At 40.0% G+C, this 12110-nt stretch overlaps 1 protein-coding gene across 1 annotated transcript in view; it reads left to right on the forward strand.

Annotated features, from left to right (window-relative positions):
- Positions 1-3981: 3981 nt before the first annotated feature.
- The window catches only part of LOC122145805 (B-cell receptor CD22-like), a gene marked incomplete at its 5' end in the record, with an annotated part of 49359 nt that continues 41230 nt past the window's right edge, over positions 3982-12110 (forward strand). Inside the window, one exon of the mRNA XM_042761405.1 lies at positions 3982-4231. Coding sequence (XP_042617339.1) covers positions 3982-4231 — 250 coding nt within the window. The remainder of the gene's footprint in view (positions 4232-12110) is intronic.

Genomic DNA, 12110 nt, shown 5'->3' on the forward strand with positions numbered 1-12110 from the left:
GTGTGTATCGTTTATAGATTAAACAACGTTTATATAGATTTCTAATCAGCATCAAATATGGTCAGTGGTGGAGCCAGAGGTGTCAGGGGTGGCACTGACACCCCTGACATCTGATCGACCACCCCTATAATTACTATGCTACTATTTATTTTTTCTTTCTTTAATCTTACTGAAAGAAGCATTTATTTTAGCCGCAAAATCAAGGATGCGACGCGTCTGGTCTAGTGTTCCGCATCACGATTCATCGCGTCTATTTCCAGCCTGTACAGCTTCCTCGCGACACACGCTTATTTTCTTACGGGAGTGGAAAACATGCAGAGCAGCGAGGACACAGACAACGAGCTGACGGACACGACACAGCAGGACACTAGTCTCAGCATTCAAAATCTTCATTCAGATTTATGAAAAATATAATTTATTCCTGCAATTTCAAAACTGAATTTTTAGCATCATTATCTAACTACATGATCCTTCAGGAAATCATGCTATTATTCAGATTTGCTACTCAAAAAAAGTACTATTATTATATTGAAAACAGCTGAGTACAATTTTTTCAGGTTTCTTTATGAATAAAAAGTTCAGAAGAGCAGCATTTATCTGAAATAGAATTCTTGATGAAAATACTATAAATGTCTTTATCACCACTTTGATCAATGAAAACATCTTGTTAAATAAAAGCATTAATTTATATAATTCCTGCTTTTTTATGCCAGGTTGAGATATACACTGATTTCCCCGTCATGGCCCCCCTGAATTAGCCTTGGCCACCCCCCCTGACCACCCTGTGTATAAAACTCTAGCTCCGCCACTGGTAGAGAATAAGTGTTTTATACCCAAACTATAAACTTTAATCCCTATACTCATGCTAACTAAATGTCACCTTAACACAGAAATACTTATGTGTGGTTAAAAAGGGAAGTCCGCTTACGTCACTTTACTTTTGTAAGACTTTTTGTGTTGCTCTTTCTGGATCAACAGCAGCATGAATGATTATATATATAATGATAGAAGTTTTAAAAGAGCATCTTAATGACAAACTAGCACACTGTTTTACATATGGGGATAGAGTATTTTTTTGGTACCAGATTTAACTTGGGAATTTAGATTTTTTCCATTTCCTAGCCTAAGCAATATGTAGCCTAGTCTAAACTGTTTATTTATTTATTTTTTTGAAGGTGATTTAGTTGAAAGCAACAGCAGCACTAGCGCTCCAAGTGCCCTGCTGTTAAACAAGAGGGGGGTAGACCGGTTTTCAGCTTTTTGAGTCAGAGCAGGAACCTTCCGGTAAAGTTTTCTAAGCTATAAGCAAAAACTAAAACATGCTGGCCTAAGTACTCTAGGAGCAATATGTGCTTTTATGATTTATAGAATCATCAGTAGTAGGACCGTGGACTGGGGACATACAATTGATGGGCTGCACAATTAATATAGATTATTGAAAGTGATTATTTCATATTTATGAGAAACCAGATGTGCAGAGTGAGAGAGAGGGGGATTCAGGGAAAGATGATATAGATGGTGGATTCCAGTGAGTTTTTGAGGTTTATTTATTTATCCATTCATATTATGTATGTGTAGTCTACCTGTTACATCAACTAACAGGGTTAGCCTACAAGTTTAGCAGTCTGGTGGACACATGAATTGGGTGGTGGCAGAGCCGGATTATCCATAAGGGCACTTGGGCCAGTGCCCAGGGGCACCAACCATCTGGCCAAACCAATTAGGGGGGCAACGCCCAGGATACAAGCTAAAAAATATTTTTCTGCAAATTGTTTTATTATTGACTTGAAATTTTGAAAGACCATACATAACTGCTTATGAAATTACTAATACTAAATTTAATAATAAATTACAAATAAATAAAGATTACATGACCACTATCTCTTACTGCTTACTGCCCTTACTGTTAATGTTAGTGCCTCAGGGCACCACACTGTCTTAATACTTTGCCCCAAGTGGTGGCAGGGACTGCACCAACAGAGGTGGCCTGGGTGGAGCCAACCCCACTCTGATTTACTGTCCCAGTCCGCCACTGCAGTTCATTATGTAATATTCTCTGGATTTATCCTCACAAAGAATATTAAGGCAAACAGAAAAATAATAGGAAAAAAATATAGCAGCCAAAGAACATACATAATAAGACATCTTTAAAAAACCCAGGCATTTCTCCAAAGCAGACCACACTTTCATCAGCCGCTTTCCATTACAGAGAGATTCTCTAGAAGTACACAATATAAGTTGTGTCACAATATATCACAATACAAAAAAATACAACAATAATTATTGTAGAAAAGTTACTTATCGCCTGTAGATCAAATGAAAGTAAAAGTTTAGATAGATCTAATTTAATATGAAATATGGTAACTCTTGAAGGTCAAGCACATTCAAGCTTCTTTTGTTTATTAATTGTACTAACTTGAAAATAAAAACAATTACATCAAAATATTCAGTAATTAAAACATTTTAAATGCATGTCGTGAGGGACTGAATTAAATTATATTGGTCTAATATAATTCTGTATTTTTAACTAAGCAAAAATCATTAATATTTTTGTGTTCTGCTGTTCTATTGCTCTCTGCATGAGGGTCTTATTCAAGTCCATTCCCTGATGTAACACTACATTTAGCTGTTTGTCTGAGCATGTGACTGTTGTGAACAGATCTCCATCCTGTCACTTTATCGTGATCCTGAGATATCCATCTTGTTCTGTCTGATACCCAAAAACCAGTTCTACAAGTCAGTATTCAGCCGTGCACCTAGAACTGTATTAAAGAAAATCAACATGTGATGTTAAAAACCGTGAAATGGAGACATATCCCTTCTTACTTGGAAAACCAAACAATCATGCTAAACAACAAATTGAAAGCACTGCAAGAGCAAGTAAAATAAGTGAAATGCTAAGTAATACAATGTGAATAAATTATTATTTAATTAAATGTGTGTTCACTGCTGTGCGTGTGTATCACTTTGGATAAGTAAGGTGCAGAGCATGATTTCTGAGTTTGGGTCACCATGTACCTGGCTGCATGTCACTGTCACTTTAATGGATGCTCTCTTTGAAGAAACACACACAGAGGCTGTTACATCAACCTTTTTTCAACGCAGAAGTAAACTGTTTTCAGAATGTGTGAGACGCCAGGTTCATTAGGACACCGTAGAGAAAATAATGAGAAGAATAACAAAGCGCAGTAAACGGAAAAACTGTGTGCACTCACAAAACAGAGGGTTCTATAATGTAAGATAATATAAAAATAATAATATGGTAGGACAATCCGTTTTGCAATATCAAGCAGCAAAACAAGGTGTTTTGGAGCAAAAATAGACAGAAGTAGTTGACACTGTAAACCAGACACATTAAACTGCAGCCTTACGCGTACTTGAGAAAAATAAGATCGATTGAGATTCCTTGAGATCCTTCATGACTTAAACAGAGCCTCCTCAAAAAACTGAAATAAGAAAACTAATGACAGTACACAAATAAAAAACAGAACAAATATTATGAAATATGACAAATAATTATTTTGTAGATTTATAATACATTTACAAAAATATTTGTTCCCTGAAAGAAACTGTTTTAAGTCACGAATTATCAGTCTCAGTGTGGCTGGCAGAAGCTCATGTGTTTTCTTGATGCTTCAAGTGCAGTTGCCTTTAAAACACACACAAAAAATGAAGTAAATATTAAATCCTATTAACAAACTATAAAGAAATGATGCTAATTGCCAGATCTCTTTCAATTGCAAGAGCTTTTGATGCTTTTTTTTTTTTTTTTTTTTTTCATGATGCAAAAAGGAATTAATGTTATTTACTGTAAAGGGAATTTCAATGTAATAACTGTAGAAATTACAGAAAATGTCTTAACAGTGCAGTAATTTTCTTATATGTTAATAACACTGATTATGATACAGTGATGTTTTTCTTCAATATCTCCTCATATGTGTTTTAATACAGCGAGACCAAAACCTGAAGTGAAGGTGACTCCAGATCAGCGTGTGTTCACAGGAGAGACAGTCACTCTCAGATGTGACATACAGGGAGGCAGGAGACATTCAGTGGACATACAGCTGGTTTAAAGATGGATACACTTTATATCCATACACAACAACAACAACAGCAGAGTTCAGTTTCAGAGCTGATTATGTGTCTTACGGTGTTAAATACAGCTGTAGAGGAGAGAGATCAGACTCACAGAGATCAGACACCAGTGCTGCTGTTACACTGACTGTATCAGGTGAGTCTTCAGATTCACATCTGTTTAATGATCATTAAATCAATATTTGTAGTTCAGTACAGTTTATATTTCTACACTGCAGTTTTGTCATCTGTCACTTCAAATGCTTTGAGCTCTTTAAAGTTGGATTCAGATTTGCTGTCAGGGTTTTTATGACTGAAAATCAATCAGTGATATAATTCCTGTGTTGTTATTAAGTTATTTTTGTGGTGTGACTCTAGCTGTTCTCTTAGAGTTAAAACTACTACGAAAACTTTGTAGTTACAGTTGTCTTTAAAGTTATCAGTCTTGAAAGGGCCTTTAGTCATTTTTCTTTTTACATGCAGTGCTCTGTTTCTATAAAGCATGTGATTCACAAACCTTTTTTATTTCATTTTATTTTATTTTAAGCTGAACGCTTTGACGTAAAATATTTACTTGAAATACGCCTGAAATTATTAGGCCTAATTAATATTAAAATAATTTAACAACAGTTGCATGTTCACTGTTCTCTAATATCAGTTAATGGTAGGGCTGGATGATAAAAAGATATCGATAATTATCGTATGATATAAATTTCCTCGATAAACGATAATAAAAAGTTTGATAAATGCTCGATACAATGTTTATGAGGGCAAACGCGGAACGAAAAAAGAGCGCTCGTCATTTAAAGCGCGTCACTAGGACCGTTTATCCGCTTCGGGTCAGAGTTAAACAGCGCGCCGCGAGCTTCACAGAGCAGATACGCGTTACTCGCTGATGAATCTCGATCCAAACATTGCTGCTGTGAGATCAGAGTGAAGTTCTTGAATTCAGCGAGGAGCACAAATAACTCTGTTTCCAGCCAGATGATACAGCGCTGACGAACAGCAGAAATACGCGTGCGCAACCACAGTGAAGACTTTTAATCTACAAATCACCATCATTTCTACCATAGATTTAGTCGTACAACAACTAACTGCATGGTATTGTGTCACAAATCTGAATATTTTATTATATTATTAATGTAGACATGTATTAAATTAATTAAAGGAGGATTAATGGAATATAATTACAGTAATTTTGTGATCAAGCTAGCGTTTAGCTTAAACTAAATGTATTTAGACATTCGTGTAGTTTTTATACAAATAACTAGAAGCCATAATCCATTTTTTTTTCATGGTATTGAGGCACTATAATTGTGGTTTTAATTGATTATCATGATCTAAATGCCAGAGCTACTATGGAGAAGACCAATGGTTAAAAAGCACCTCAAACAGTTAGAATTAAATTTCACCATATGAGATTGCTACAGTTTTTACAGATATTACTGTTTTTGATAATGAACATGAATCTACATCTGCATCCTAACTCAAGCTATACTATCAAATGTGTGTTTCTAGGAGAAAAATAAAGAAAAACAAATTATAAATATTATCAGGGAACACAAACCTGTTTCTTGATTTAACAAATTATATGTTTCTTGATTGTTTCTTGAAGATTTATTTTTTTTTTTTTTCTATGAAGATATTTATTTTGTTAAGTTAAAAGCTGTAAAAGTGTAAAGAATTCAAAAATGAAGTGTTCCCTTTCAAGGGAACTTCGAACTGCGTCCTCTAGGGGTCGCTATGGGGGAACACCACCCGCTGCGTTGACTCGTGTCTGAAGCATACAAATGAAAAAACAACAACGAGTTGGAGGGCGACAACCTCTGATCGTCACTACCGTCTGACATATAAACAGAGCACCGGGAAAACCATCGTCATTCTCTTCTTAAATCTTCACTGACTGTTTTGTTTGAAAGCGTGCATCTGAAAGAACCCGGTAAAATGGCGCTTCTTTCTGTCTATCATGGCGACTACTAGCAGGCGTTTAGACAATGTATGCATCCGTGGTCGGCATTATTTGACACCGATGACACACCAATGCATCTTTACGTGATTTGTTTGTTTGGAGTAAAGAGCACGAAACGCCGATGTCTTTGAGGAGGCAGTCTGCGTGCATTGCGGCGTTTTTTCAGGAAAAAGCTCCGCTCTGGATTAGATCTCTCTTTCCGAGAAAAAAAAAAAAAAAGGGCAGCCATCTGCTTCCCGCAGTTCAGGACCACGCCGCTGCTGAGGCACGGAGGAGAATGAGCTCGTGAGAATTTCAGGTGGATCTGTCTGAATGGTTTAAAGGGGGATTTTCCCTTTCGCGCTCATAATGGCGTCGGACGAGAGAGAGCCTCGGGAGGATGATGTTATATCTTTAACACTTTCTGATACTGAGGTTAGTGCTCTGCTGGGTTTTTACCCAGGAAAAGCAGGAAGATATTTGAGGATGGTGAAGAAGTTGAGGCTGAGCCTGAGGCCTTCTCAATTCTCCTGCCCTGCGTATGTAAGAGCTGTTGGGTTTATGGATCGGCGCCTGGTGGGCGTTATCTTTCCGACCATAGCCCTCCAGCTCAGGTGAGCCTTCCATTTCTGCCTGATCTCCCGTACAGAGATCGAAAGGAAATGAAAGAGGCCGTTTTCTTCTAAAGAGATCCATCGGTTTCAGCATAAGAGTTTTGCCGACATGGCGATCGCGGCGAAAAGCAGCTATGAGAGGATGCCCCCTGCAGAAAAGAGCTTTCATTCTCGCATGGGGAGAAATCCTCTTAATCTCCTCCTTGCCATCTAAGCCCCTTCCAAGCAATGCATCTTGCTTAAATGGCAAGGCATACGCAGCAACAGGTCAGGCTGTGGCTTTATTACAAAATAAATGCCGCCAGCATACCAGACTGATCTGCTAAGAGACCTGGATAAGCGATGGCCTTTTCCCTGATCAGGTAACCGAAGCTATACATCGCTACAGGCCTCTCTCCGGGTTAGGCCAAGCAGGCATACTCTGCTGCTAGCACTTGGGACTATGGCTGGCCATGGTGGTCAGCTGAGAGACATCTGTGGATGAACCTGGCGAACATCGGGGAAGAAAAGAAAAGGCAGCTCCACGATGCTCAGATTTAAGCCTTCTGAACTTTTCTCGGTATTCCGCTGAGGCCGGTGATCGGTGAGGCCCTGAGGGAGACGGCTACGACTCCGCCTCGCTGCTTTCTTCTCCTTCGCTCCACGAAGGTCGGAGTCCTGAGCCCGAACAACATGGGGGTCCTGGCCTGTCTCGATCTGAGGATCAAAGACGGGCACAGTGAAGGCTGAGTGTCGTGACTCCGCGCTCCTCCCCCCACCCGCGGGCAGGGGTTTAAGAGAGGAACAAAATCACAAGGGGGTAAAGCAGAACCTAAGGGATGTGGGATCCAGACGAGAATGCTGCTTCCTCGTCTGAGTCAGGAGTGATACTGAGGTATCTACTCGTTCCCTTTAGGGATTTTTTAACTTCTGCTTTATCCCTCCCCTTCCTAATTCCCCTGTCCAACCACCCAGCTCTCCCACCTGATCGAGGTTAAGGTGGAAACCTCCAACACATAACAAGTCTCCTATAGCTGGACCTATAATGTTTTTTTGGCTGGTTCTATGTTCATAGCAACCACCTTACTGATAGTCCGGATTCAAAGGAGGCGCCCTTGAGCGGGGGCTCCAAGCGCCAGGAGGGGTGGAGTATAAAAATAACCCTTTCTGTATATACTTATGTGTAAATCTGCTGGTGGTTATGCTCCACGAATTTTAAACCCCCTGTGAGTTTCCCTTTATGCAGCGCTCAGTTACAGTGTTTACTAAACACTTTCGTCAGCACCAACCATCAGGCTTCATATTCGGCATTAGCGGCTGAGATCCTACAGGTTTCTGTGGGGAGCCTCCTTTGATCATCAGGCCTGGCACAGCACTGCGAGGAATTTCTCATGGATGTCCGGGCCAGGTCACCCTGAGGGGTCTCCTCACAGCTTTAGGTGCTAATGTGATCCAGCGGGAAGTGAAGGTGGCGGTTAAGAAGGTCTTCTTGTATATGCTGCCTCATGGTGATGCTTCCTGGCTAGAGGTTTATAAAATTTGAGCTTACCTCTCCTGTGCGGTTCAGTACTCTAAGCGATGCTTAGGAACCTTTAGGTTGTTACCTGCGGCTAAGCTCCTGTGTACTTTCTGAAAACACACATGGTGGTCATTGTTTACGTGAACACTTTCGCGACTTTCTAAAATCCACATATTGGTAAGTGTTACGCAAGACTCTGCGCACTTTCTGGAATCCTGTATGGTAAGGGTTCTGGCGCTCCGTACTCGTTCCCTTTCTTTGAGGTGGTCAACCTTGGTTCCTGGCCCCTCGATCTCCATTCGAAGCCAGTGTGTATTTGTTTATACGCTGGCAGCCAGCTTCCTCAGCATGAGGGGGCTATTGAGGCGATTCTGGTGGTAGTTTAGCAGTGCTCGCCTTTTTCCAAGAAGGGTGGCCTATGAAGTGATGCTACTCTGATTGGGGAGTTCTCTCTCATATGAGACTAAGGTTAACAGACTTTCCCAGAGCTCAGCGGATCGAGTTGATGACTCTCAAACATATTTTTTTTTTGAGATGCACCATTCCATCTATGAGCTGCTCTATCAGGAGTGCCACGAGAGCCCTTCCTTAGAACAGTATTTGAAAATCCATGACATTAGTAGTGTGCGTGAAGTCTTTGCACACTTTCCCCTCTGAAATCCACACTGTGGTAAGTTCGGCATTCTAGTTGCTCTCGTGCTCTTTCTAAACAAACTTATGTGGTGAGGGCTTCGGTGGGTTGCTTGGTGCCCTTTCTTGAGTTGGTAAAAGCCCGCTCATCTTGGGCGCCACTCCACCCATGTATCCTCCGGATGCCTATCTAAACAGGGTGTTGCTACTGAGATCTGCTGTTGAGACAGCTCCTTCTTCAGCAAGCTTTTGGCGGAAGCAAGCTGTAGCCCCCTGTGTGACAGGCAAGACTTAGTATAAAATGCTAGGTTCCTAGCCGTATTGCTTTAAAGGAATCTTTCCTGTTTCCGCAAGCCTTTAGCTCTACCAACGGGCCGAGGAGCCTAACAATTAAGTTGGGTATAGTAGCAGGCCTTCTGGCCGCAAGGGGTATTAATGCAGACAGCCGTCTTTGGAACGCCCCGCAACTCCCATTGAAATGGTGAGGTTGGTGCCAGGTATTCGCCATGATTCTGGCCTGCACTCCTCAGCATGGTGGCGTGGAGTATACTGTTGCACCTAGCGACCCCCCTAGAGGGGCGCGGTTCGAAGTTCGCTTGAAAGGGAGCGTGCCAAGGTACGAATAACCATGGTTCCCTGAGTAGGCGAACGCAGACACCTCCTGCCCCCTAGCTCCCCCGCCGGCGCCTCGACGCAAGCTTCAGGACGAAGAAGTGAATGAATGCGGTTTTCCTCGGTGCCTGTTTTATAGTCGCGACCGTAGTGACGCCAGAGGCTGTGCGCCGGCCAACTCGTTGGTGTTTTTTCATTTGTATGTTTCAGTGACCGCGGGTCCGCGGCCAGAGGTGTTCCCCATAGCCGCACCCCTAGAGACGAGTGCAGTGTCTCGTTCCCCTCACTCAGAGAACCACATGGTTTGCATTCGTAACCTGGGGGCGCTTGTCAGCGTTCTGATCATAAAGAATGAAGTTTAAACCACAATGGAGACGTCTGTTTTTTACAACTTTCAAATTGGAGCAAAAATCTGCCTTTAAACTTGAAAGAAATTAAATTTGACATCTATCGTGAAAATATTGATATAGACTGATATGAAATATATATATATATATAGTGTGATCATTTTTTTTGGCCATGTTACCCAGCCCTAGTTAATGGTCACATGACATGCAGATAAACAAATTAAACATTTTATACTTTTGTGTTTTGTTTTTATTTATTTTTTTGTTTGTTTTTTTGTTTGTTTGTTTGTTTGTTTGTTTGACAACCCCTGCAGTTCTCTCACAAACCCTCAGTTTGGTTAAGCCTGCTTTGGTAGGGATAGATATTGTGCAGTTATTAGTGATTTTTAAAACTTTTTATAGAAAGCTGAATAGAGTTAGATCTCACACACAAATTCAGTTATTAGTGCTTCTTAATCCTGCTGCTGGAGACCGATCTGAACATTTATGTCTCCTTTATCTGACTCACTCCAGTTCAGTTCATCTAGCTCTCTGTTAATCACACAATCAGGTGTTAAATAAGAGAGACGCGCAGACCCACATCCAGACACATCCCCAAAAACCAGGATTAAGAACCACTGAATCAGAGTCACAACTGTATGTGTAATAACTTTCAAAGTGACCCCACATCCACACTCGTGGACAGAGGTAACCTGCTTCACAAACAGAAACAGCTAACTGTGACATCTGTCATGATTGTAATGAGGTGCATGAAGATAGAAAGATCAAGAAACAGTCTTTTAACAAGTAAATCCTACAGGAACAGGAAAACTCAGGAGTAAGAAGAGAACAGACAGAGAACAACGTGCTTAAATACTAGAAAGAGTGTAATCATGAAGAACAGAAACAGATGTGTGGAACTAACTAACAACCAAGAACACTAACTAGGGAACTCTTAGGTACCGGGAAAACAGGAACACTGAAAACTACATTTAAAACAGAACAAAAAAACCCTTACAAAGTCATACATGAGACTCAGTCACTCTGTTCACAGACTCACATCTTGAGAGTGTTGCAGTTTTTTTTTTTTTTAAGAGGTTCTCATTTAATGTCATGTAAATTGTAATATTAAAAGATTTTCCAGTGAACGCTCTCCATCTTTAACACTTTCTAGTAGGGGGTGGGGAATCTTTAGTCACCTCCTCAATGAACAGATTCCGATTCAGATTCTGGGAGACAAGATCCAATTCCAGAACAATTCTTGATCTACTTTTTTCCCTGCTTATTAATTGGTTTACCGACTTATACCCTTACCACCTTACATTTACATATTAAGCAATTTAGTACATTTAAAAATAATTACAAATTGAAAAAAAAAAAAAATAATAATAATAATAACTAAAACAGTTGTACTGACAAATTATTCCCCCCATTCTTTGAAGCATATTTCATACATTACTTTTTATTTTATTTTTTATTCAGTCATTTAATTTATATATGTATTTCTATTTTTTCTGCCCTTTTTTAGTTATTCCATTTATAAATTAACTTTAACAAAACGAGTAATAAAGTGTACAATAAAGTACAATCAAATCCTTATATTATAATCAAGGATTGCACTTGAATCAAGTTAAAGGTGTAATCTTCGGATTGTCCTGCAGGTGAGCGCATAAATCTGTCTTCTTACGATGCACTTCAGTTTACGATTACTCCAGAGCACTCGTAGATCTACGATGATTTTCAAGTGCTACTTAGAGATTTACGATGCTTTTGGGAAACAGACCGTAATATTAAGATCAGTCGTACGATCGTTTTTACGAAGCTTTCGGGAAACGCAGTCCAGATCTCTTTCCCACACAAGAAACAAACGGGAGATTTTTTTCAGACGCGCCTTTCAGCTGCCCTCAGCAAACAAGCGCGGAAAGATAGGCAGCAGTTGCCAAAGAGCTTCAGTAGAACAGCAGGGGAACTGCGGTCTGATGAGATGATGTTATATGTTAGTAAAACAAACTTTTATATTATCCTGACAGAGCTTTTTTACTACTCAAGGCGCGCGCTCTTCAACTGTACGTGAATATGCCGGACGCGCTCTTCTTCATCACATACAAACCGCACTAGAGCCTAGCGAGCATACATTGTCAGTTAATTCAACGAAATTACCAAAATGGAGATTAAAGCTGCAAAACTGTGTATGCGCATTACATTTAAGAACGTCTCTCAAAATGAATGCAGCCTACTTGAGATATTATTATTTTTAAATGTGAATTTGTACAAGTAGGCCAAATGTGAGCACAGTGCAGTTAAATGTAATGGAAAATATGCCCTAATGTTTCGTTAATTTGTAAAGGAAATTTTACAGTTGTACACTAGTTTTCACAGCATTATTACTGTAAAATGAGCAAATGCTT

This window comes from Cyprinus carpio, chromosome A7 (assembly GCF_018340385.1).
Source record: "Cyprinus carpio isolate SPL01 chromosome A7, ASM1834038v1, whole genome shotgun sequence".
Lineage (NCBI taxonomy): Eukaryota > Metazoa > Chordata > Actinopteri > Cypriniformes > Cyprinidae > Cyprinus > Cyprinus carpio.